Raw genomic sequence first — 24,400 nt, 5'->3', positions numbered from 1 at the left:
TGGCCAAACTATTCCACAATTTAGGATTTTCCAGAGAGGGTTATTTGTGAATAAACGACCCTCCAGAGCGTTTGCAATCAACGGGAGCATGTTGTTTCTTACACGACCACTAGAGGTGCTACACTTTAAAACGTGACTCTGGGTCGTATTTAGCTGCTGAACAATCAACCTATATGGTCGTTTTTTGTAGGAGGACAGGCTGTTTTATTTCCATTTATTTATTATTTTAATGTATTTATTCATACATATATTTATACATTTATGTTTCTATCAGTTTATACTTATGCCATGTTCTGTCCTCCATACTAACCCCTTCACTGCTGTTCAATCCACCTTTAGTTCCACATCAGTTATTATATTGGGTTTTACATGACAGATTATTAACCCTTAAATGTATAAGCCCACCCTTTGAATCAGTGATGAAGTAAATGGAGGCCCAATTCCAAACCCCACCCACTCCCCCTCCGTCTGAAAGGAGGGAGCCTCGTTAAACTGTGAGTGTGACTTCAGACGGAGGGTGTATATTAAGCGGCAAGCATTGGAAGAAACAGGAAATGCCGTAACTATTCGTAACAATGGTTTCAAATCAGCATCTCTTATAAAACATTTTAACCTGTTAAGCACCAAGCCTGTTTTTCATGTTTCAGGCTCGAAAATGACATGCCCAAAACAAATGACTACAACTTAATTTCTAAAAGGGTTATATGAATAATTTCTTTTATCAAAGCAAGGTTACATCTATGAGTTGGATGTAGAAGTGTCAGAATCAATATAGATGTTTTTTATTTTAAAGAAAATTCAGATTTTACATAGTAAAAAACTGTAAATTATAGTGTCCGTCCAAAAATTATTTTTTACTTATAGTGAAAACTACCCTTGGATGATGGGTTAGTAGACTAAAAGCTTTAGGAATCCAAAGTACAACATATAATAAGTACCCTGTATCAAGATTGATGCAAAACAAGTGACATTTGACCTTTTTAGAGAGGTTTAGCCAAAACCACTCCAAGGTTGCGTTCGAATACTCCAAAAAAACAGCTCCTAAGTTCTAACCCTATCGTCTATTCCTTAACCTCGGAGTGGAACGTCATGGGGTTAAGGGAGAGTGGATAGGAGAATTCAAAAGGACTTAGGAGAAGAGACTGCGGTACTTTAGAGAATCCGACTGCACTTTCACTATCCGACGTGTTTATGATGCGCCAGCGGAGGTCATAAATGTGCGCCTGCTGCTGTGGGGAAACTATGGAAACTACAGTTTTCTATACAGCGGACTACAACAGGGATGTTTAATAAGAACGAGGGACTACTGTAAACTCATCTAGAGACTCTGCACCGTGCTCTGATGCTGTTATGCTTTATGAACGGGGACAACAGAGAAACATATTCTTCATGACCAAAGTTGGAATTGAAATAAAAAAGGAAAGTGAAACTTATGCTCGTCACCCTCTCCCTCCGGTCCACATTAATACAAATGATCCCAATACGTATGATTGTGTGAACTATGAAAAGATCTTAAAATAAATACAAATGTATTTATTATAAACGTTAGTTCTTAACATCTATCAATGTGTATATCACCATTCAAACATCTTTTTAAAAGTTGAACAAACCCCACACAGCTTAGTAAAGACTGTGAAATGTTGACTTTATTTGATCATTTCAGTCAAAACTAACGTTCACATTTCCCTTTTTGATTATAATACTGATGAACGTTCAAAACAAAGCACTTTGGCAACTTACCACATACGTTTTGAACCGTAACTTTCATGATATCATTTCTCGTTCATAATCGATTGTTTCCGTGAACGACCGGACATTCCCTCGGCTTAAATGCCGCGGCCGCAAGGCATTGTGGGGCAGCATTTTCTCCTCTCATGTCGGTTAGGGAGGTCCAGTGGTTCCTAAGCTAAAGGAGGTTATAAAGGAAGTTTGAAACCTCCTTTCCTTTCATTTTAGAGAATTCGAACGGCACTTATCATGGCTGCCACTGAGGGACTTCCGGGTCATTTCACTCCGTTAGGAAGGTTCCTAAGCTAAATGGACTATTCGACCGCAACCCAACTCTGAGGTGATTTGGGTGAAAATGTTTTTTTTTCCATATCTCTGGCCCCCCTTGCTCGATTTGGATGGTTGACACCTCTTTCTGACCGTTAGAGCCAATAGAATGGAAGGGGGAGGCCCCCACACACACACGTTGTGAAGAGAAGAGGTGGGGGCTTCGCGCATGTAATTTTGCGTCAGAGTGGACCTATCTCTAGCTCTGACATTTGGAAACGAAAAAGCAGTTTTATTGCTTATGGATTATCATAAATCATTTCAAAGAGGGCACAGACACATTGGATTAGCCTATGGATTAACTGCAGCATCGTTTTTTTATCGTTTTAATGCCATTGAAGACCAGTTTTGACCAAGGTAAGCCATGTTAGCGTTTCTAGCTACCTAGCTCCACATGTTCTGATGTACGCTTTCGTTTATAGCGTCGCAAATGTTTATCACTGAGTGTTGAGGTTTTTTACACAGATTCAGTGTCTCCAGGAGATGCTAAACGAGGGGTTGGCTGTGCATCTAGGATAAGTAATAAGGGAGTTATGAGTGAGTTTAGGTGCAGTTTTAGGTTACATTTTTTCACTCGTGGGTAATTCAGAGGCTGAGTGTTAGCATTGTGGGGTTTTTTTGGAAAAAAAATGTTAAAAGATCAGTTAGCTGAGTTTCTTCCCGTTACATGGATATAAAACATTCATAGTTTATTAAATATTAAGATTCCTTAGACGTTGTTTCCTGCAAATTACGCGTTTATCCGCCTGGTACCGGGGGGGCGGTGCGTAACAGGTTAATACAAAAAACTTTAATTGTGTTTCTTTTTTGTAAAGCTCTTTTAGTTTTAAAACCTGTTGTTTATAAGCTTCTTATTGTTTGCAACAGTCTGTAAATATACACAACTTTATAAAATAATGCACACATTTACCGTTTTCTAGACTAAACATGGGTATGATCCTGAGTTAAAAACAATACGAGGGAACAGGAAGTTTTTAACATCTGTATGAAGATATTAAACATCTATCTTGTTGTTCAGTAAATGTTTGAACTGTTTGTAAGCAGCGTGTTTCCTGATGGACGCACACACGTTGGTCGGTCAGGTGGAGCAGCAGGTGAAGTCAGGTGATGCAGACTCTCTGTTGGATAAAACACTCGTTGGTTTGGAACAGCACTTAAAGGTCTCCTATTGTACTATTTTTAAACATATTTTATAGGTCTCAGATATAAAAAATGTCTATGAAGTGTTTTGCTCAACATACCAAACAGATCACCCATTCTAGCCTCATCCCCCTCTATTTGAGCTGTTACTAAAGTGATGATTCTGGGTCTGTAGCTTTAAAAAAAAAAAGAAAACAAAAAGAGAGCTCATGCAGGAGAATTATTCTCAGCTAAATGTTGCCGTGATTAATCGCCATATTATGTTCCAAACCACATCAAGCCTCTGAATCAGCACTAAGCGAAAGAGTGCTAACGCACCTAGCACATAACTCACGGTAGCGATATTTTATACGTCATGCAATCTGCACAAACTATGTGAAAGCTGAGATTCCACAGATTCCAATGGTATAATTATCACCCCTGTGCGACCAAAACTCACGGCAGCGAAAGCCAGGAAAGACAACACACAACTTCCCTTTACGGGCCAAAACGGCAAATACGTCTTACCTTTGATGTTTTCTGATCAAAAGTTGTGTTCAATGGCATTAAAACGCATATAAACGCTGCTGAAGGTTAATCCAATGTCTCTGTGTCACTTTGAAATGATTACTGATAATCCATCATAACATTTATGGAGCTTCCGGTTTTGGGCATGCGCATCACTCTCATTCACCAATGGTAATGTTTAGATGGATTTAGGAACTTCCCCTCGATTCTATTGGCTCCAACGGTTAAAAAGTGGTGTCAATCATCAAAATCGATCGATTGAAAAAATGAATGTCGATAAGCCTCCAGTAGAGAAGAGAGGCAGTCTATCAGCCTACCTGAATGCGCGCACAGGCCCACAGTATATAAGGCGGCTACGCCTCCCGACTGTCATCGGGAGGCGAGCAGCAAACAACTGAAAAGCTAAACGTGACACCACTCCTTGAGCCCCGGGCTTGCCCTACATGTCCTGGCTTAATTGCGGGCGCTGATTCCCACCGCCTTTGTTTCGAGTGTTTGGGGCCTGACCACGCTGTGGATGGCGTAAAACATTCCCCGTCCTGCAATGCCTGCCGTTTGCTCCCGCGGCTCAGACGCCAGCATCGTCTGGAGCACTTCCAGGCACACTATTTCTCGCCAGACGAGGTGCAAGACCAGGAGGAACTCGATGTGGTGGAGATGGAGGACCAGGAGGTGGCCGGGGAGGTGCCGTTCTTATTCGCCATTCCGGCAGGCCGGGCGGCCCCGTTTGTCGAGGAGGAAGAAGACAAGGACTTCTCGGTGTCGGGCGTTTCTGGGTCCGGCGTCCATGAGGGACCACCGCGCAGGTCTGCCCGTCAGGATTTCTCGTTGGTGATGGCCATGGCGGCGGAGCGTGTAGGACTACCGCTCCCCCCACCACATAACCCCAAAGTCAATAGAACTAGCTAAAACCCTAAAACTAAAGTCATCGGGTCGGGTTGCGGATCTTGTGCCGACGGGTCGGGTCGGGTTGCGGAACTAATTGGCAATATGTGCGGGTAGCGGGGCGGGTTCGGTATTGCACGTTGCGGGTGCGGGGCGGGAGCGGGTCTTGAAAATCAGACCCGTGCAGGACTCTGCCCTGAAGTCATCAGAACTAGCTAAAACTGTAACATAACCCTAAAGTCATCAGAACTAGCCTAAACCCTAACCCTAAAGTCATCAGAACTAGCCTAAACCCTAACCCTAAAGTCATCTGAACTAAAGTCGACATTTCCTGTAGCTCTGTTGTATTGATCTCATCAAGCTGTATCTATTTTCTGCTCAACTCAGTGTGACGAACCAACAGTCTTTATTTCAGCTTCATCCAAACTAAAATGAGTTTTGTTGATTCCACCAATGCAGTGAACACAACACATCAGTACAGCAGCATGTCTACTGTTCTGTTTAACAGCGGCTGACACACACGATGAAAACTGTTCTAACGTTACCTTCTGATGCTGAAGATAATCTGCATCAAGCAGAGTGAAGGTGAGATGAATCAGCAGCTCCAAACAGGAAACCAAGCAGAGACAGAACAAATGTTTAAATGCAGGCAGGAGGTTTCCACAGCTCTACTGATTCACATACAGTCTAACTCTGTGAATTCATCTTCAGCTGAAATACGATCACAGGGCACATCTGGACTTTGGAACCAACCAACAACAGGAAGCAACTCAAGTCAAACATTAACAGACAGCATAGAACATTATCATCTGCATCATAAAGGTTTACAGTTTCATCCTCAGAGACTTTGATTTTCCACACTGTAATACAACGAGGCAAAGGGCCATCTCTTACTGCATTCTAATGTTGTCTTTAAAATATAGTCTGTCTGTCTGTCTGTCTGTCTGTCTGTCTGTGTGTGTGTGTGTGTGTGTGTGTGTGTGTGTGTGTGTGTGTGTGTGTGTGTGTGTGTGTGTGTGTGTGTGTGTGTGTGTGTGTGTGTGTGTGTGTGTGTGTGTGTGTGTGTGTGTGTGTTTTAACGCGTTATTAACGGTAACTTGACAGCCCTAGAATAAACAAAAGATAAAAGATAAAATAATTGTTTTTATTAGAAGTCTTTAGAAACATAACAAATATAGGACAGTACAACTCTCATTACATTACAGAATTGTTCAAATGTTGCTCATCATTTGATGAACAGAATGTGTTTTCTCAATCAAAACAAGAACAAAAAAATATTCTGTGGATCATTGCAGTCAGCATCTCGTTTCACACAATTCCATGTAGAAATGTTACATAGTATATCAGTATATGTATATATAAGTGTGAACATGTTGACTCTCAGACCTGCAGAGGACAAAGAGACACCGAAGAGGAATCAACACAAAACGAGAACCCTGACCCAAACCCAGCATAGAGAGGTTCAGTGAATGTGGTTCTGAAGGTGTGGAGGTGGACCAGTGTTTCAGAGGAGACTCTGTAGAAGGAGAGAGAGCCAGCAGGAAGATCCAGATACACTGCTACTCTACCAGAGGGTGAGCAAAACCCTTCAGAGACATGTTTTTTATATCTGAGACCTATAATATATGCTTAAAAATAGTACAATAGGAGACCTTTAAGTGCTGTTCCAAACCAACGAGTGTGGAGGGGGAGTGTTTTATCAAGAGAGTCTGCATCACCTGACTTCACCTGCTGCTCCACCTGACCGACCAACGTGTGTGTGTCCGTCAGGAAACACGCTGCTTACAAACAGTTCCAACATTTACTGAACAACAAGATAGATGTTTAATATCTTCATACAGATGTTAACAACTTCCTGTTCCCTCGTATTGTTTTTAACTCAGGATCATACCTGTGTTTAGTCTAGAAAACGGTAAATGTGTGCATTATTTTATAAAGTTGTGTATATTTACAGACTGTTGCAAACAATAAGAAGCTTATAAACAACAGGTTTTAAAACTAAAAGAGGAGGTTTACAAAAAAGAGAAACACAGTTAAGGATTTGCAGTCAGTTTCTGTCGTCAGGAGAGACTCTCAGACCTGCAGAGGAACCAGAGACACTGAGGAGAGACTCTCAGACCTGCAAAGGAACCAGAGACACTGAGGAGAGACTCTCAGGGTGTTTCTCAAACGCGAGTACGCTTGCTTGGTAGCACATGTCTGCCGAGCATCTTGCTTCAGAAGCGAGGCAAGAATATTTCCTGGCATTCGGAAAACAAAGAGTGGAACAGGCTAGCAAGTGTGCAGGTGTGCGTCATATGAGAGGCCCCGCCTTACATTTTCCGTCACAGATTTGGGGAAATTGGTCCGTGTGCAAAGCATTGTGGGGATTTTAAGACCGCGGAGTCTACTCATGTGCAGCCTCGATATCTCTCTAAACGGAATACGCCGGGCTCGGTAGATTTCCAAGTATGCTGGAGATTGGAACAGTACTTCGGCGGCTCTCGATGACGTAGTATGCTTGAAATAGTGGCTCTGCAGCAGCTTTACTCGCGATTGAGAAACACCCTCAGACCTGCAGAGGAACCAGAGACACTGAGGAGAGACTCTCAGACCTGCAGAGGAACCAGAGACACTGAGGAACAAGGTGACCAGAATCCAAACCCAGCATAGAGAGGTTCAGTGGATGTGGTTCTGAAGGTGTGGAGGTGGATCAGTGTGTCAGAGGAGACTCTGTAGAAGGAGAGAGAGCCAGCAGGATGATCCAGATACACTGCTACTCTACCAGAGGGGGGGGAGGATGAGGAGGAGTAGAAGGAGAAGGGGGAGGGGGAGTAGGGGGAGGAGGGGGAGGAGGGTGATGAGGAGGAGGAGGTGAGTGTTTTTCTCTTATTGTGACAGACATAGTCACCATCACCCAAGCAGCGCAGTCTCCAGGACTGATCATTCCCTCCAAACCTACAGTCCTCACTGTCTCCTCTCCTGCTGATTCCTCTGGAAGTCACTGATATATAAACCCCTCCGCTCCACTCGACCTCCCAGTAACAGCGACCAGTCAGAGCTTCTCTACACATCAGCTGATACCAGAAGTCAAACCTCTCTGGATGATCAGGATATGGCTGCTCCTCTCCCACACATGTCACCTTCCTGTTGTTGTCAGACAGTTTGAGGTTCACGTGTGCTGTGTGTGTGTCCAGCTCCAGTTCACAGACATCTGATGGAGAGAACAGCTGCAGGTTATCATCTGTTAATTTATTAACTACTTTACTGACAATCACAAATCTTTCAAACTGACGTCTCATATTCGCTGTGAATCATGTCTGACAACCTGAATTTCCACAGTGCAGTTATAACAACATCAACAGCTGCTGAACATGAGTCAGCATGTCGGTAAGCATTTCACAAAACAACACAGCATTTCACAAAAAACGACAGCGTTTCAAAAATTACGGAAAGGGTATTCCTTTAGGGAGAACACTCCAGCCGGAGAAGCACTGCTGTGATTGGTTGTTTCGCTGCCAGTCAAGAAATGTAATCGCGGTAAAATATGTTCATTTTGTTGTAGTTGGTATCTACCATATACCATATTCATATACCATATTCATATACCATATTCATATACCATATTCGCATCGCTCTAATCGCACGAGATTCACCGCGGCTATCAGCTGTCTTTACTTGCATCATTCAAACAAGACGCGTTGACGAGGGGGCAGGGTTTATATCCATGTAAATACTATGGTAGGTACCAACTACAACAAAATTAATATATTTTACCATGATTTAATTGTAATACACGTTTCAAAATGATGCCGAAGTAACAACATACTGATACCGATTAGTAAAAACCATGAATTAATGCTTTGACAAGTGTGCAGACAAGACAGCAGGTGAAAACCTTTTAAAATGCGTGTTTTTCTGAATGAACATCAGATCGATCAGGCTAAGCTAACGTTGTTTATGTTCCGTCCAAACTCACAACGTCATACAGACAGAAATAAAGCAGCGACTGTACTCGCCATGACACAGACAGTCTGTGGTTTGTACTTGTTTAACTTTTGTCCAGTTTCTGAACAGATATGAGGAGTGAAGTAAAAAGATATGATTCTACACTGTATTGAAGTAAACATGTATTATTTTGAATTGTATTTTAGTGAACATGTATTGGTTGAACTGTTTTATGTAATCACAACGGTTTTGGGTAATTATATATAGAAAGGATATTCTTACTTTCAAACTCACTGACCCAGAGATTCTGTTTTCACACACACACACTTGGCCTTTTCACCCCTAAAAACCAGATGTCGTCATTAAGGTCGTTAAAGACAACATTACATCGCTCCTTATCACCCCTAAGAACAGATGTATTCAGTCCTGGACCTAGAGCAAAAATAGTGTTTGAGAGAGGCGGGTAGGTCAGTCCCGGCCCTTCACTCACTAAATACGAAGAATGCAAGGCTGTAAAAGATGTATAGGTTAAATTCCCCGTAAGTCAAAATAACATTGATTAATACGGTTACTTTGCAGTGCTTCTATTAAAGACTACGAAGGTGTAAAAAACAGAAGGGTTAAATTCCCCGCAGATCATGATAAGATTGATTAATGCGGTTACCTTTCGTGGTGCTTTAAATGTATAACATTTCTGTAATTGTTATATGGTGGGTGATAGAGGAGGAGAGAGACGCGACCTCCAACTAATTATTTGGAACGACCGAATCTCATCACAAAACTGCTGTGGGGTTGATCAGGCTCATTAAACGTGACGATAAAGAGATTTTGTTGACTGAGTTTTAACTCCTGGCCTGAAGCCGCAATCGCCGTGAGGGGATTGTAGAAGCTTGCTTCTGGAAGTCACGCTATCTGTTGAAATATACATCGCACAATAAAAATTTGCCTGACTGTACTGTGTGAAAATATGAAAAACTCTGTGTGATTTTTTTAAGTCAAATCTGTGTAATACTTGAGAGAAAAATCCAGTAAAAAGAACTGTGGGTAAAGAATTGCAGAAGACATAGAGACAGAGAGCAACAAGCAGGTGGTATAATGTCTGAGACCCTACCTCCCCCCTACGGAGATGATAGCTCACAAATGCCACTTATGAGTATCCCATCTAATACTCCTAAAAGAAAACACATTGTTAGACCTGATATTCAGGGAAAAGGAATGTTGGAAATAGTAATGGCAGATATTGAAAATCTTAAACTGGATCAACCAACCATGTTAGTGAACCCTGCTAATATGGAGCTAAAACATGTAGGAGGAATAGCAGCAGCTCTGGCAAAGAGAATAGGTCCTAGCATGCAAGCACAGAGCGATAATATGATAAGGACTATTAAACTGACCCCTTTTGGAAATGGGATTTTCCGTTACACAACAGAAGACTCAATTCAGGCCTTAAAGAACGCTTTACAAACAAGTCAGGGAGAGTTAAATGTGGTGCTATGTTGCTCATGAGGGAGCTTACACTTTTGGGAAGAGATCTCCCCCTTTCTCTGCTCCTGAGGTGCTGCAGACTCACAGCAGCACCCAGGGTCAAAGACAGGCATGACCTCTGGAGAGGAAGAAAATCTAAATCTGAACAGACCACAGAGCCCATTAAAAGGTTTTATGGCCTCAACACAGAGAGGAAGATCTGGAGATTGTAAGGAACTCTCCCAAACTACCTACCCCCACCCCATCACAAGGGGAAGAGTGTTCCTCTCACCAATAAACAAATCATCTCTTAACCAAGTCAGATTTCAAATAGCCATAGCTCCAGTTGTTAAGAAAAGAGGGAGATTCAAAAAGTTATCCTTTTATTACAAAGGGAAACAATGAAACCCTTACAGAAAACCGCTGCTCCCAAAATAACTCTGTTTACAGATGGGAGTCTGCGAAAAGGTGACCAAGCAGCCACTTGGGCCTGTATAATGAAAACTAATTCAGGTGAAGTACTTTGCAAGCAAAAGGGTGTAATTCCAGGAACAGCACAAACTGCTGAGGCAAATGCCATTGTTGAGGGACTTCTTTTTGCTAAAAACCGTAAAATAACACACATCCGTTTTGTTACTGATAGTGATTATGGTTACAAAGCAGGTAAAGAAGAGCTTGATTATTGGGAACAAAGGCAGTTTACCAATGTGAAAGGTGAAGCGCTGACACATGCCCATCAATGGAGTCTTATTGCAGAGTTAAGGGCGGCATGTACCTAGAGTGGAATCATGTTCGTAGCCATACAGATAAGATCTATTTCGACTATCAGGGAAATAGAGAAGTTGATGCGCTTGCTCAAAGCAGGAGACGAGTTAACCACCTGACTGCCATATTTCCTAGTATATGGAAAAAGGGTGGAAGCATTCATGTACCTCCTGAAGTAGACACAGGACATTAAGAGTAAAGCAATGATTGCACAGTATATTAAATAAATACAAACGAACACGTATCAATATAAGTCAGATAATATAGACGAGGTCAATCATGGAAGAAAGCTGACATTTAATGCCTGATATATAAGTAATAGTAATAATAAATATATAGCTGATATTAAATAACTGATGTATAAGGCTCGATATTTCTGAAAATAAGGACACCGTTAACGGCGTTCTATTTCAGAAAAAGGGGGAAAAGGATAGGATATACATCAGACAATATGTATGTGAGATTATTACGTTTTTAGGAGAAATTTATCAATTTAAAATATTAGCTTTGGCGATTTTTTGTTTTGTTTTGTTTGTTGCTTTTAAGAGAAATTGATACATTTGAAATAATCTAGCTTTGGTTATTTTTTGTTTTGTTAGTTTGTTCCTTTTTTGTTTTATTTTTGTTCTATTTTTTATTTTTTATTTTTTATTTTTTATTTTTTATTTTTATTTTTTGTTTATTATTTTCTGCATAGTCTCTTGTCCACACTCCAGTCTAGTTGGTGCCGCCAATAAACACTAAAGAAGTAGAAGAGATGATTTCAAAACCATATTTCCAGCAACTTAAGGGCTTGGTATGAGACTTCTCCACACAGGTTGCTGATGCCAAAAGGGGGACCCGAGAAACACAAGGCCAACACAGCAGATTACGTCTGGTTGGAGGGGACCTCCCATGCCGTCCGCCTAGATGGAAAGGGAGACAACTGGTACCACTGGAGCCAGTGTGCGGTCGGGAAAAACAGCCGCGAGGACCCTAGACGACATCAGGACAGATTTGGCCCTCGTCGCGAGGACCCTAGACGACATCAGAACAGATCTGGCTCTCGTCAAGGCAGTCGACCCAGGAGGCGCCATCAGCAGACCGGAGGAGGAGGATCAGGACATCTCTCCAGCAGTCGACCCGGAAGCCGCCATCAGCGGGCCGGAGGAGGAGGATCGGGACATCTCTCCAGCATCGACCCGGAGGCCGCCATCAGCGGGCCGGGCGGAAGACAATCAGGCCACATCTCTCTAGCAAGCACCCCAGAAGCCGCCGTCAGCGGGCTGGGGGGACGAAGACATGGCAAACCAAGACGGCACAGGGAACTCCATTTCCCGCTGAAACAGGTTGATATAGCCGGTGTGGAACTTTGTCTGAACAATCCATTTTTTGGAGGAACTTTCAACTTTATTTTTATATCCCATAATTTAAGGGATTTGTATTTTTTATTCTACAGAACTATGTGTTACCAAAAGAGGGAAAAGTTTAATAATGTCTTTTCTAATTTCTGAGGCTACTTTTATTGCCATTTTGGTGACATGTGGTTGTTGTTGTGTGCCTTGTATCCGCTCATTGTGTGTTAGACTCATCAGTTCCACCATTGAGGGAAAAGCTGCCGCTTCCCCTTCGTACCAGATGCCCTTGTTGGCCTATGCGTCGGAGGGGGAAGCGTACTATGACTCAGCTGACAAGGACTTTGCTTTTTAGACATGTTTTATTCTCCCTCCACTGTCATAAGAAGTTGTTGTTGTGGACTGTTCCTAAAGGTTTAAAGTGCTCTATATCCCAACTTCTGATGGGTTTATATAAATGTTGGGACAAACACAGTAAGAAAATGACAGTGGTAATGTTTCTAATGCTATATGTTGATCTCGTGAGGTGAGATCAAAAGGGGGATTGAAGTAAAAAGATATGATTCTACACTGTATTGAAGTAAACATGTATTATTTTGAATTGTATTTTAGTGAACATGTATTGGTTGAACTGTTTTATGTAATCACAACGGTTTTGGGTAATTATATAGAGAAAGGATATTCTTACTTTCAAACTCACTGACCCAGAGATTCTGTTTTCACACACACACACTTGGCCTTTTCACCCCTAAAAACCAGATGTCGTCATTAAGGTCGTTAAAGACAACATTACATCGCTCCTTATCACCCCTAAGAACAGATGTTGTTTTTTAAGTCGTTAAAGACATCGTTAAATAGGTGCAGAAAAGTTTAAATGTCTGAAAAGGGATGGTTTATGTGAAGAACTCATGGGAAAGGAATGGAGTTAAGATTCGAATCGGAGATAGAGGTTGACTTTTGACCTTAGGGAACTTTGGAATTTCAAGTTCTGGTGAAGAACTATTGAACTCAACCAGAAGTGAATCCAGCCAGTCAGGACATTTGGGGGAGGTGATCAGCTTACACAGCTCCTCCTCACGGAACTCTGATTCGCTTGGGAGGAAAATGGGAAGGAAGAGTTGACACATCTCCGCCCCAAAAATAGATATGAATACTGATGCTTTTGTATGTAAAAATGCTTCTGGTTTGGTGAGTTGGTTGGTCTTGATATCTGTGTCCGCATCGCATCACAAACCTGAAGTCAATTTATTTTTGTTTGATGAGTTGGATGGTCCTGACACCTTTATCCGCATCGCATCACAAACCTGAAGTCCGGAGTACTCGAGTACTCTGTATAACTTGTATATGTGTTTGGTTTCCTACCAGTAAACTCAGATAATTGTTATAACTTTTGATTCCGGTGTTTTCAATTCCTTTCTTTATTTTAATAGAGATTTCAGCATCATCCAACGAACGGCGCGTAGCAGAGGTGTTCTGCTCCAACAGGAGCTGTGAGCTCTGTATGCTAACAGCTAACGGCTGATGTTTTGGGACATGTTGATGTGGTGATGGGTTGACAGCATGCTGACTAGGGCTGCACGATATATATCGTGTCGTGACGATAATCGCGATATGCGCATGCACGATATTCACATCGCGTGGACGTGCGATTTAAATAAGAAAGGCCACCTAATTGTGATGTCTGTAGTCAACGCACTATAAAGGACTACAATTCCCACGGCGCCTGTGCTAAAGCCACAGTGATGGGCAACCTGTTGAGAGACGCCGTCGAGGAACAGTTTTTAACCGTACCGTACACGTAATCGTAATCATACTACATGTGAGGTCGGCCCAGAGCCTAGGGGTTTTTAAATCTACACTAAAAACACACTTCTTCTCTCTGGCCTTCTAGTTAGAGCGGAGCACGACTCCTGACTTTTCCTTGTGTTTTTTTATATATATCTGTTGTAATTTATTGTCTTTTATTGTGATTGTAGTAATGTGTTTTTATTACATGTACAGCACTTTGGCTCGACCAAAAATTGCTTTTAAATGTGCTTTATAAATAAAACTTGATTTGATTTGATTACACGTACATACAAATCGTACAAGTACCCTTTAAAGGTGGGTAAGTTTGAGAAACCGGCTCGAGATACACTTTTTGTTATATTCCATGGAATGCTCTTAACATCCTGATAGCAATGAATATCTTAAGTGCTTTGACAAAAAATCCATAAAAAAATGTCATCTGTGGAAGCCGTAGTACTGTAAAAAGTACGACCAATCATTTGAGCCGGCCCGGCTAAAATAACTGGATGGCCTACCTGCCTGTCAGCCTTCCATCTGTGCACAAACTTATCTTGTACCCTCATTGGTCATGTGCACGTTTGTGTGTGTTGGAGGAGGGGCTCTCTAAGGAAGTGGCAGATTTCTTCCGGCTGTGTATTTTCAAATTCTAGCGATCTCGAGCTGGTTTCTCCAAAATTACCTACCCTACCTTTAAGTTATGAAGTTATAAGCATTATCAAGAAAGAAAGAATACCTAAGTTGTTTGTTATTTTATTTGAGTTTTGCCTATTTCTTTTGAATATTGTAAAGGCCTATTTTCTTTGTTGCATGTGCAAAAGTTTGTTATTTTATTTTGAGCAAACACATCGCAACATCATCTAAACCATCGGAGGCCAAGCAACACTTCAAACTGTGAGTAATTTAAAGGAAAGAAACGAGTTAGAACTGTCTGTTTAAGGCGGCTAGTGGCTTGATGGAAAGACAAGGAAGGAAGCCACAACATATCCGTTAGCTTAGCTATCTAACCAGATGCAAACAACAACAATCCCCGGTACCGGTGCGCTCTCTCTCTGTGGCTCGCTCACACAAAATGCACTCGTGCCACACACACTCAGAGAGCTGAGCTTGAATGACACACAAAGACCCAGAATGACTTTTACTACTGTATCCTATTCTTTTCGATGGCTTTATTGTACGATCATATGACAGATGAAAAGATCGCCACTGGGCTTTCAACTAAAGACACAGCCACGCAAAAAACGCAGCATGTGTAAGCAGGGGTTAAATTAGGATTTGATATGTGGGGGGGCTCTGTGTGTATATGAGTAAATCTCATTGTAAACTATTTAATCATCACCAAATTCAGTGTTATTATGACCGATCATAACTCAGCTTTATGCACACACATACATTTAGCATGGATTAGGAAACGGGCTCCGTGTTACAAGACGTGTTTTTCAGGTCTCAGGCTCGAAAATGACATTCCCAGAACAAATGACTATATCTTCACTTCTAAAAGGGGTAAATTAATAATCTTTTTTCTCAAGCAATGATAAACCTGTGAGTTGGATGTAGAAAAGTCAGAATCAATATAGATGTTTTTTATTTTAAAGTAAATTCAGATTGAACATAGTAAAAAAATGTAAATTATAGTATATTTTAACTTTTATCCATGTATTTTTTCTTTTAATGTTTATTTTATTATCTTTCCTTTTTAATGACTGATTTTAAATGCCATTTTTAAAATGTCTTCCATTTTTGTAAAGCACTTTGAATTACCTTGTGTTGAAAGGTGCTATATAAATAAACTTGCCTTGCCTTGCCTTGCCTTGCCTTGCCTTGCCTATCCGTCCAAAAGAAAAACATTACTTATAGCAGGCATCCTCAAAGTCCGGACTCCGGTCCGGATCCGGACCGAGCCACAACTGTCTCTGGACTCTGAGCAAATTATACTTTTCATATGTATTATCTGTATTATCTGTGTTATCTGCGAGATATCGCCACAACGCAACGAGTCAAAATTCTCCGCTATGTCCACTGCAAACAGCGCTCTGCATGTCAGACTGTTCCACTGTCTGTGTGTGTGTCTGTCAACGCATTGGTCCAATCACATTCAGCATCCCGTCAGCGTTTTTTCCCCCCAAACAATCTGCGAATCAGAGGCACAGTAGGGCGGGTCTTCGCGGAATGCGGGTGGGAAAAATGTGTCAGAGCGAGAGTTTAAAAAAAAAAAGTCAGAGCGAGAGTTAACAGCTCATCTAGTTGCATCTGTACTGTAGCTAGTAGCCTAGTTTCACCTACCGGGGTGGCATGGGGTGGCAACTGACACCCTAAAAATAGGCCTTGCCACCCCAGTTGTTGAAAGAAAAGTTGTGGCTCATCGGACATTTATGAGAGAAAGTCTATAATGTCCGAGTGCAAGTGAATGCAGCACAAGATGCACGTCTTGTAACCCCTCCCCCGGCCCTGGCGCGAGCGTGGAAATATGATTGGCGCCGATTTCATTTGAACGGTAAGGCGCAAAACGAGAAGCATTCGGACCCAAGTACTGAAGGAATGAGGTATTTGCGGTCTACAATGACAGAGAAGAGACTGTCAAGTTTGGCTGTACTCAGCATGGTAATCGCCGCATTCAGCTGTAATAGACATGTCAACTTGATGCTCTGCTCACGGATGAGCATACACAACTGTTAAGATGATGACCTTACGTGTGTAAATATATTTTTTTCTTTGTGGGGGTCTGCCCCCAAAAAACAGTTTTAAGTCCTGAGAAAGTCAAATAAGACGGTGTGTAAAATTACACTGCCCAGCCAAAAAAAAAGTAACCACTTTGATTTAACTAGGCCAGTAGGTAAGGACATTCCACTGGATAATAACTGAAGTATAAAAGAATGCATGACTGAAGTGATGGAGATCATGTTTGAAGGCAAACAAAAAGAGGAAATAACAGGTCAAATCAAGCAAATCCCCCTCTCAGATTCCACAGCAACCAGAAGAACATAAATACTGGCTGGTGATTTGATTAATCAGCTTTGTGATGGAATAAAAAATGCACAGTGCATTTCCTTAGCTGTGGATGAGTCCACTGACACCACTGACAATGCTCAGTTGCTGGTGTTTGTGAGTTTTTATGATGAGGCAAAGGGGGAGTTTGTTGAAGATGTGTTGGGCCTGACGAACCTCAGTGGACACACAAGGGGGCAAGAAGACATTTATAAAGCAATAATGGGAATGCTGAATGAAAGAGGGTGCCGCTGTCTTTATTCATAACTGTGCAGCTCACACTGCGACTCTGAGGGATCAAGCACAGACACAATAACAATGAAAAACTGCTGCATACAGATTATTTTTGTTTTTGCAACCTCGTGTTAAGAATCTTGTTGCAATTGTTTAAAAGTTTGAATGACCGTAATAAACGGACCTTTGTCTTATTGAAACATTTCTTTTGGACCTTTAATATTTGTATTTGAGTACCCCTGACTTATAGTGAAAACCACCCTTGAATGATGGGATAGTAGACTAAAAGCTTTAGGAATCCAAACAATAACATATAATAAGTACCCTGTATCAAGATTGATGCAAAACAAGTGACATTTGACCTTTTTAGAGAGGTTTAGCAAAAGAAACTCCACTTCTGGGGTCATTTGGGTGGATTTGCCCTATCTCTGGCCCCCCTCGGTCGATTTTGATGATTGACACCTCTTTTGAACCGTTAGAGCGAATAGAATCGAGGGGAAGTTCCTAAAATCCATCTAAACCTTACCCAATGGTGATGCGTAGCCAGAATGCCCAAAACCGGAAGCTGTCATACACTCTCGTAGCTATCATAGTAGCTATATATGAAAACTCGTTTTTGCCATAAATATGACGATGGATTATCAGTAATCATTTCAAAGTGACACAGACACATTGGATTAACCTTCAGCAGCGTTGTTATCGTTTTAATGCCATTGAACACAACTTTTGATCAGAAAACAGCAAAGGTAAGACGTATTTTGCCGTTTTGGCTGCGTAAAGCTACGTTGTGTGTTGTCTGTATTCGCATTCACTGCGGTGAGTTTTGGTCGCACAGTGATGATACTTATACCTCTGATGTGTGTGGAATCTCAGCTGATATCTTGTTTGTGCAGATCCGATAAGTAATAAAGTATTTCTACCGTGAGTTCTGTGCTAAGTGCATTAGCATTTTTTCGCTCTGGGCTAATTCAGAGGCTTGATATTACCCTTGTGTTTCGTTTAGCTAAAAATGGTTCATATTGTCAGTTAGCTGAGTTTCTCCCGTTAAGTGGGTATGACACATTAATAGGTTGTTAAATGTTAAGAAGCCCTGAGACACAGTTTAGTGAAAAGAAAGCCTGTAGCCCCCGCGGGCGGGAGCTGCCGGGCTTAACCGGTTAAGAACGAGAAAAGTTTAAACATATATATCGTTTTTTGTAAACATATGACAAATGTGCGAGGGTGATGAAGTCAGAGCATCGTTCTATTTAATCCTTGTGTGCTCCTTATGGGTACCTCCATTTTTGAAGTGCCGGAGCGGCATTCCGGTGCGTTCCGGCAGCACTACACCCCTGCTTGTGTTACGTTTTTTAGATACTCCAAGTAAAGGTTTTTGTTTAGCCTTTTTTTGATCCCATAGTTTCTCAGTTTTGATCCTCTAAGTGAGCATTTTGTGTTTTTGCCTCTGATTAATCCTGACCTGGTTCTGGTGTCGTGCGTTTGGGTCCTGAGCATTGTGTCGATCATAACAGTATGATTCTCATTGAGTCTTTTCCTGGTTAAATCAAGGTTTAGGTGTGCTCCTGATTAGTTAAAATCACTGCTGGTGCTCTTAATACATATACTGTAGGAAGAGCATATTGAGTTTCTTGCAAAAGGAAAATAATGTTTTTGCTTGGTGAGCATTACTGTTCTGAACTCTGAGTCTGAATATGTCACTGCCTGAATCTACTGTTTTCACTTTCTTTGGTTCATTTGTTTAAAAATAAATTGTATTCAGTAACCGGAGCAATATGTTAGTGTGGAGTGATTGTACTGATTACATTTCTTAAAAGGTCATTCATAACTGTAAATGAATACCTTTCATAACCTAACCCTGCAAACCCTGAATATCAGAATATATCTATAATGACAGTGAACAGAATAAGGGAGCTTTCTGTTGGTGCCTATGTTATGAAATATATTTAATTGTTCTGTTGAGTTAAGCTTGTGGTGTTTGTGGATCTCTCCGGACAGGGCATGAAAATGTAAAACTGTACAGTAACATGTGCAGCTCTCATGAAGCAAACTTAAAACACACTCACATTTCCTCAGACCAGGTTTCAACCTCTGCAGTCCACCATGGTCCATCCTGCAGGAAGAAACACAATCAGAATCAACTTCATACACCTTCACTCATATCCCCCATTAAACAGGAAGCTGTCTGTCTGTCTGTCTGTAAGTCTGTCTGTCTGTAAGTCTGTCTGTCTGTCTGTGTATACCTGAGTGTCTCCAGTCTCCAGAGTGGATCCTCCAGTCCAGCAGACAGCAGCTTCTCTCCCGAGTCTCCTGGATGATTGTAGCTCAGGTCCAGCTCTCTCAGATGGGAGGAGTTGGAGCTCAGAGCTGAAGCCAGAGAAACACAGCCTTCCTTTGTGACCAGACAGCCTGACAGACTGAACATACACACACACACGCACAGACACACACACACACACACACACACACACACAGACACACACACAACCCAAGAGCTGAATATAGAATCATACAAGAGACAAAACAGCCTTAATATGTAATGTGCATTGTTACAAGCTCTCTAAGACAAACCATAGAGTTTCCAATTCACAGTGTGGACTCTTCAGTCCAGCAGACAGCAGCTTCACTCCTGAATCCTGCAGGTTGTTGTTACTCAGGTCCAGATCTCTCAGACTATAGGACTGGGAGCTGAGGACTGAGGACAGAGCTTCACAGCTTCGCTCTGAGAGGTTACAGTCACTCAGTCTGAAAAGGAATCAGCAATAGTCGTAATCAATGTCATAGTACTGATACAAGAAAAACTACAATTAACCTGGATAGTTATGTGTTCACTTACAGGGCTTTGTTTGATGCTTTGACCACTGGCAGCAGCCTCAGAAGAGCCTCCTCTGAAGCAGAGTATTTCTTCAGGTCAAATGCGTCCAGATCTTCTTCTGATGACAGTAACATGAAGCCCAGAGCTGACCACTGAGCAGGAGAGAGTTTATATCTGGAGAGACTTCCTGATCTGAGGTACCATTGGATCTCCTTCACTAGAGAACGATCATTCAGTTCATTCAGACAGTGGAACAGGTTGATGCTTCTCTCTGGAGAGGATGTCTTATTGATTTTATTCTTGATGTACTTAACTGTTTCCTGGTTGGTCCCTGTGCCACTTCCTGTCTGTGTCAGCAGGCCTCGTAGGAGTTTCTGATTGGTCTGCAGTGAAAGACCCAGGAGGAAGCGGAGGAACAAGTCCAGGTGTCCGTTTGGACTCTGTAAGGACTTGTTCACAGCAGTCTGGTAGAGATGTATTAGTTTAGGTTTGACTTCAGACTTCTGGGAGGTTGTTGGTTCGTCTGCCAGCAGGTTGACTCCAGAGTTGATGAAGGTCAGATGGACATGAAGAGCAGCCAGAAACTCCTGAACGCTCAGATGGACGAAGCAGAACACCTTGTCCTGGTACAGTGCTCTCACCTCTCTAAAGACCTGTGTGAACACTCCTGAGCACACTGAGGCTGCTCTGATATCGATGTCACACTCTGTCAGGTCGGACTCATAGAAGATCAGGTTGCCTTTCTGCAGCTGCTCAAGAGACAGTTTCCCCAGAGACTCCATCATCTTCCTGCTCTCTGGAGTCCAGTGTGAATCTGTCTCAGCTCCTCCATCATACTTGATGTTCTTCACTTTGGACTGAACCACCAGGAAGTGGATGAACATCTCAGTCAGGGTCTTGGGCAGCTCTCCTCCCTCTCCGGTTTTCAACATGTCCTCCAGAACTGTAGCAGAGATCCAGCAGAAGAGTGGGATGTGGCACATGATGTAGAGGCTTCGTGAGGCCTTGATGTGGGAGATGATGGTGCCGGCCTGCTTCTGATCACTGAATCTCTTCCTGAAGTACTCCTCCTTCTGTGGGTCAGTGAACCCTTGGACCTCTGTCACCATGCCCACACACTCACGAGGGATCTGATTGGCTGCTGCAGGTCGTGTGGTTATCCAGAGGCGAGCAGAGGGAAGCAGCTTCCCCCTGATGAGGTTTGTCAGCAGCACATCCACTGAGGTGGACTCTGTGACATCAGTCAGGATCTCAGTGTTGTGGAAGTCCAGAGGAGGTTGACACTCATCCAGACCGTCAAAGATGAACAAAACCGGGAACTGATCAAACCTGCAGATTCCTGCGTCTCTGGTTTCAGAGAAGAAGTGATGAACAAGTTCCACAAAGCTGTACTTTTTCTCTCTCACCACATTCAGCTCTTTGAACTTGAAGGGAAATATGAACTGGATGTCCTGGTTGGCTTTGCCTTCAGCCCAGTCCAGAGTGAACTTCTGTGTTAAGACTGTTTTCCCAATTCCAGCCACTCCCTTTGTCATCACTCTGATTGGTGCATCTCTTCCAGGTGAGGCTTTAAAGAGTTCTTCTTGTCTGATGGCTGTTTCTGGTCTGTCTGGTTTCCTGGATGCTGTTTCAATCTGTCTGACCTCATGTTCATCATTGACCTCTGCATCCCCCCCCTCTGTGATGGAGATCTCGGTGTAGATTTCATGCAGGGGTTTTAAATTTCCTTTTTTTGTTATTTTCTTAGATATTAATTCAGACTTTTTCTTCAGGTTTGATTTGAGTTTAGCTTGGCACTCAGAAACAATCTCTGAATGAAGCAAAAAGGAAAATGTACAATTAGAGGAGATACTACAAATGACAAGTGTCTAAATACGTCCTCCTAATTTAACACAATAGTAGATTATTTTTCAACGATCAAGACCCTGTATCTATGTAGCAAGCCAAAAATATTGCCCTGACCCAGATAGCCAGCATAAAAGCAGTAGCTGAGAGAAGAAAAGCGGCAGAGGGGTTTTTTCTTTGGTAAGTACTCTCAAATTGGTTTTGTATTGCAACTGAAGAGGGCAGTTGATTTTGTGCCCGGTCACCTATGAGGATCTTCCTCTGAGTTCTGCCCGAAAGAGAGAGACCAACCCGGTATCACGGCAAGACGTGAACATGTGACGATTTACCATGCTGGGAGACGTGAAGATGTCACGATTTCGTCCCTTCAAACGTGACAGTTACACGGTATTGTTAACATGGCCCAACCAGTGGAAATATACCCGGAAATGCCAAGCAAATGCTACCCCGACGGTCGGTTGTTATTGTCAATATTAATATAATAATGATTTATTTTTTAACCTGTTTCACACCTTCCCCCCGGTACCGGGCGGATAAACGCGTCATTTGCAGGAAACAACGTCTAAGGAATCTTAATATTGAATAAAACTATGAATGTGTTATATCCATGTAACGGGAAGAAACTCAGCTAACTTTTTTCAAAAAAAACCCACATTGCTAGCACTCAGCCTCTGAATTAGCCTCAAGCGAAAAAAACGTAACATACTAAGGCAACTAAACTCACTCTAACTCCCTTATTACTTATCCTAGATGCACAACCAACCACTCTTTTTTGGTGTCCTGGAGACACTGAATCTAGTGGTGCCCTCCTCAACACTCAGTGATAAACATTCGCGACGCTCTAAACGAAAGCGTACATCATCACATGTGGAGCTAAGAAGCTAAACACGTAAATATGGCTTACCTTGGTCAAAAGTGGTCTTCAATGGCATTAAAACGATAAAAAAACGATGCTGCAGTTAATCCATAGGTTCATCCTATGTGTCTGTGCCTTCTTTGAAATTATTTCTGATAATCCATAAGCAATACAACTGCGTTTTAGTTTCCAAACTCCAGAAGGAGACATTCCTCCAGTTTGGTTTCGTTTTCCACACGCGAAGCAACCACATTTTTTCTTTACAACGTGTCTGGGTGGGAGCCTCCCCCTTCGATTCTATTGGCTCTAATGGTCACAAGGGTATGTCAACCAACCAAATCGAGCAAGGGGGGCCAGAGATAGGTCAAATCCACCCAAATGACCCCAGATGGCCCAGTTTTTGGCTAAATCTCTCTAAAAAGGTCAAATTTCACTTGTTTTGCATCAATCTTGATACAGGGTACTTATTATATGTTGTACTTTGGATTCCTAAAGCTTTTAGTCTACTAACCCATCATCCAAGGGTAGTTTTCACTATCTGTAAAAAATAATTTTTGGACGGACACTATAATTTACAGTTTTTTACTATGTAAAATCTGAATTTTCTTTAAAATAAAAAACATTTATATTGATTCTGACACTTCTACATCCAACTCACAGGTTTATCATTACTTTGAGAACAAAGATTATTAATTTAACCCTTTTAGAAGGGAAGATATGGTCATTTGTTCTGGGAATGTCATTTTCGAGCCTGAGACCTGAAAAACAGGCTCAGAGTGGAACAGGTTAATAGTCACACTCGATTTCGCCGATTTTCTTGTTGCCCCAGCTGGTCGACACCTGTTTTAGCAGAAACAAAGGCTACATTAAAGTGGACCTATCATGCTATATTTGAAACATATATTGTAGGGCCATACCTATGTAAAACATGTCTGTGAAGTTTTTTTTTCAAAATACCAAACAGATCATGCATTTTAGCCATGCCTCATTTCGCTCTATTTGCTCTTTTCCAGCCCTGTTTTTGCAAGGGCTGATTCTGCTTTTGTGGCAGACTACAGCGCCACTTACAGGTCTGGCATATGTACTACAGCGTCTCCAGCGCTTTCGAGCGGTCTCTCATTCCCCTGATAGGTGGAGAGTTGCCCATATAGGCGGAGCACCCCTTTTCTGACGTCAGAAAAATTCAAATAATAATCAGCTCCGTTGCAGCCCCGTTTTTAGAGATTTGGGTATGGAGGAAAATAGAGAGGGTTGTTTTTTCTGACACTTGGTGAGTTCCCTGACACACCGGGGACACATATTCATGTAGAAAAGACGTACAAAAGTGCATTTTGCATGATAGGTCCCCTTTAATGTATTACATCGATGTTAATCCATGTGTGTGGATCATAGACTGTATATATAAAGGTATGGATGTAGAATTAACGGACGTGACATTGTGCGATTGCGTTGCCAGGCAACAGCTTCGGTTCATGTTAATTTACAAACTCTTCAACTAGAACCATAGTTATATTTAAAAACATTTTAGAAGGCCTCACGAAATACTTTAATGTAAATTAAAATGTAAATGTGAAGGAATGTGTGTGTCATAAAAAATACCGGAAACAGACGTAGGCAAGGTCCTCAGCTCGGTGATTCGATGGTTTTGCCGCAATGCACGTTGGGAAATGGTGTTTATGCGATGTGAAATCCGAAAACATTTATTAAAAATAAAATAATACTTTATTCCGAGTGTGCTTGCTTTTCTCTTTGGAGGTCATCACATAACGGCATTGTAATACACGGTTCGGCTGCATTAAATATTAC

At 41.9% G+C, this 24,400-nt stretch overlaps 1 protein-coding gene across 2 annotated transcripts in view; it reads right to left on the bottom strand.

The window, feature by feature from the left end:
• Positions 1–5,712: 5,712 nt before the first annotated feature.
• Positions 5,713–24,400, bottom strand: part of LOC117477032 (NLR family CARD domain-containing protein 3-like) — a 33,235-nt gene continuing 14,547 nt past the window's right edge. The window contains exons 3-8 of one of the 2 annotated variants that reach the window (XM_034123736.1): positions 19,915–21,703; positions 19,650–19,823; positions 19,322–19,495; positions 19,145–19,191; positions 7,182–7,780; positions 5,713–6,706 (exon numbers count right to left, since the gene is read on the bottom strand). In XM_034123736.1, coding sequence (XP_033979627.1) covers positions 6,701–6,706; positions 7,182–7,780; positions 19,145–19,191; positions 19,322–19,495; positions 19,650–19,823; positions 19,915–21,703 — 2,789 coding nt within the window. In that variant the 3' untranslated portion in view covers positions 5,713–6,700. Of the gene's footprint in view, positions 6,707–7,141; positions 7,781–19,144; positions 19,192–19,321; positions 19,496–19,649; positions 19,824–19,914; positions 21,704–24,400 lie in introns of both variants that reach the window. The other variant, XM_034123735.1, reaches the window with a different exon arrangement.

Source organism: Trematomus bernacchii, unplaced genomic scaffold (assembly GCF_902827165.1).
Source record: "Trematomus bernacchii unplaced genomic scaffold, fTreBer1.1, whole genome shotgun sequence".
NCBI lineage: Eukaryota > Metazoa > Chordata > Actinopteri > Perciformes > Nototheniidae > Trematomus > Trematomus bernacchii.
This window is presented reverse-complemented; position numbering and strand designations above follow the sequence as displayed.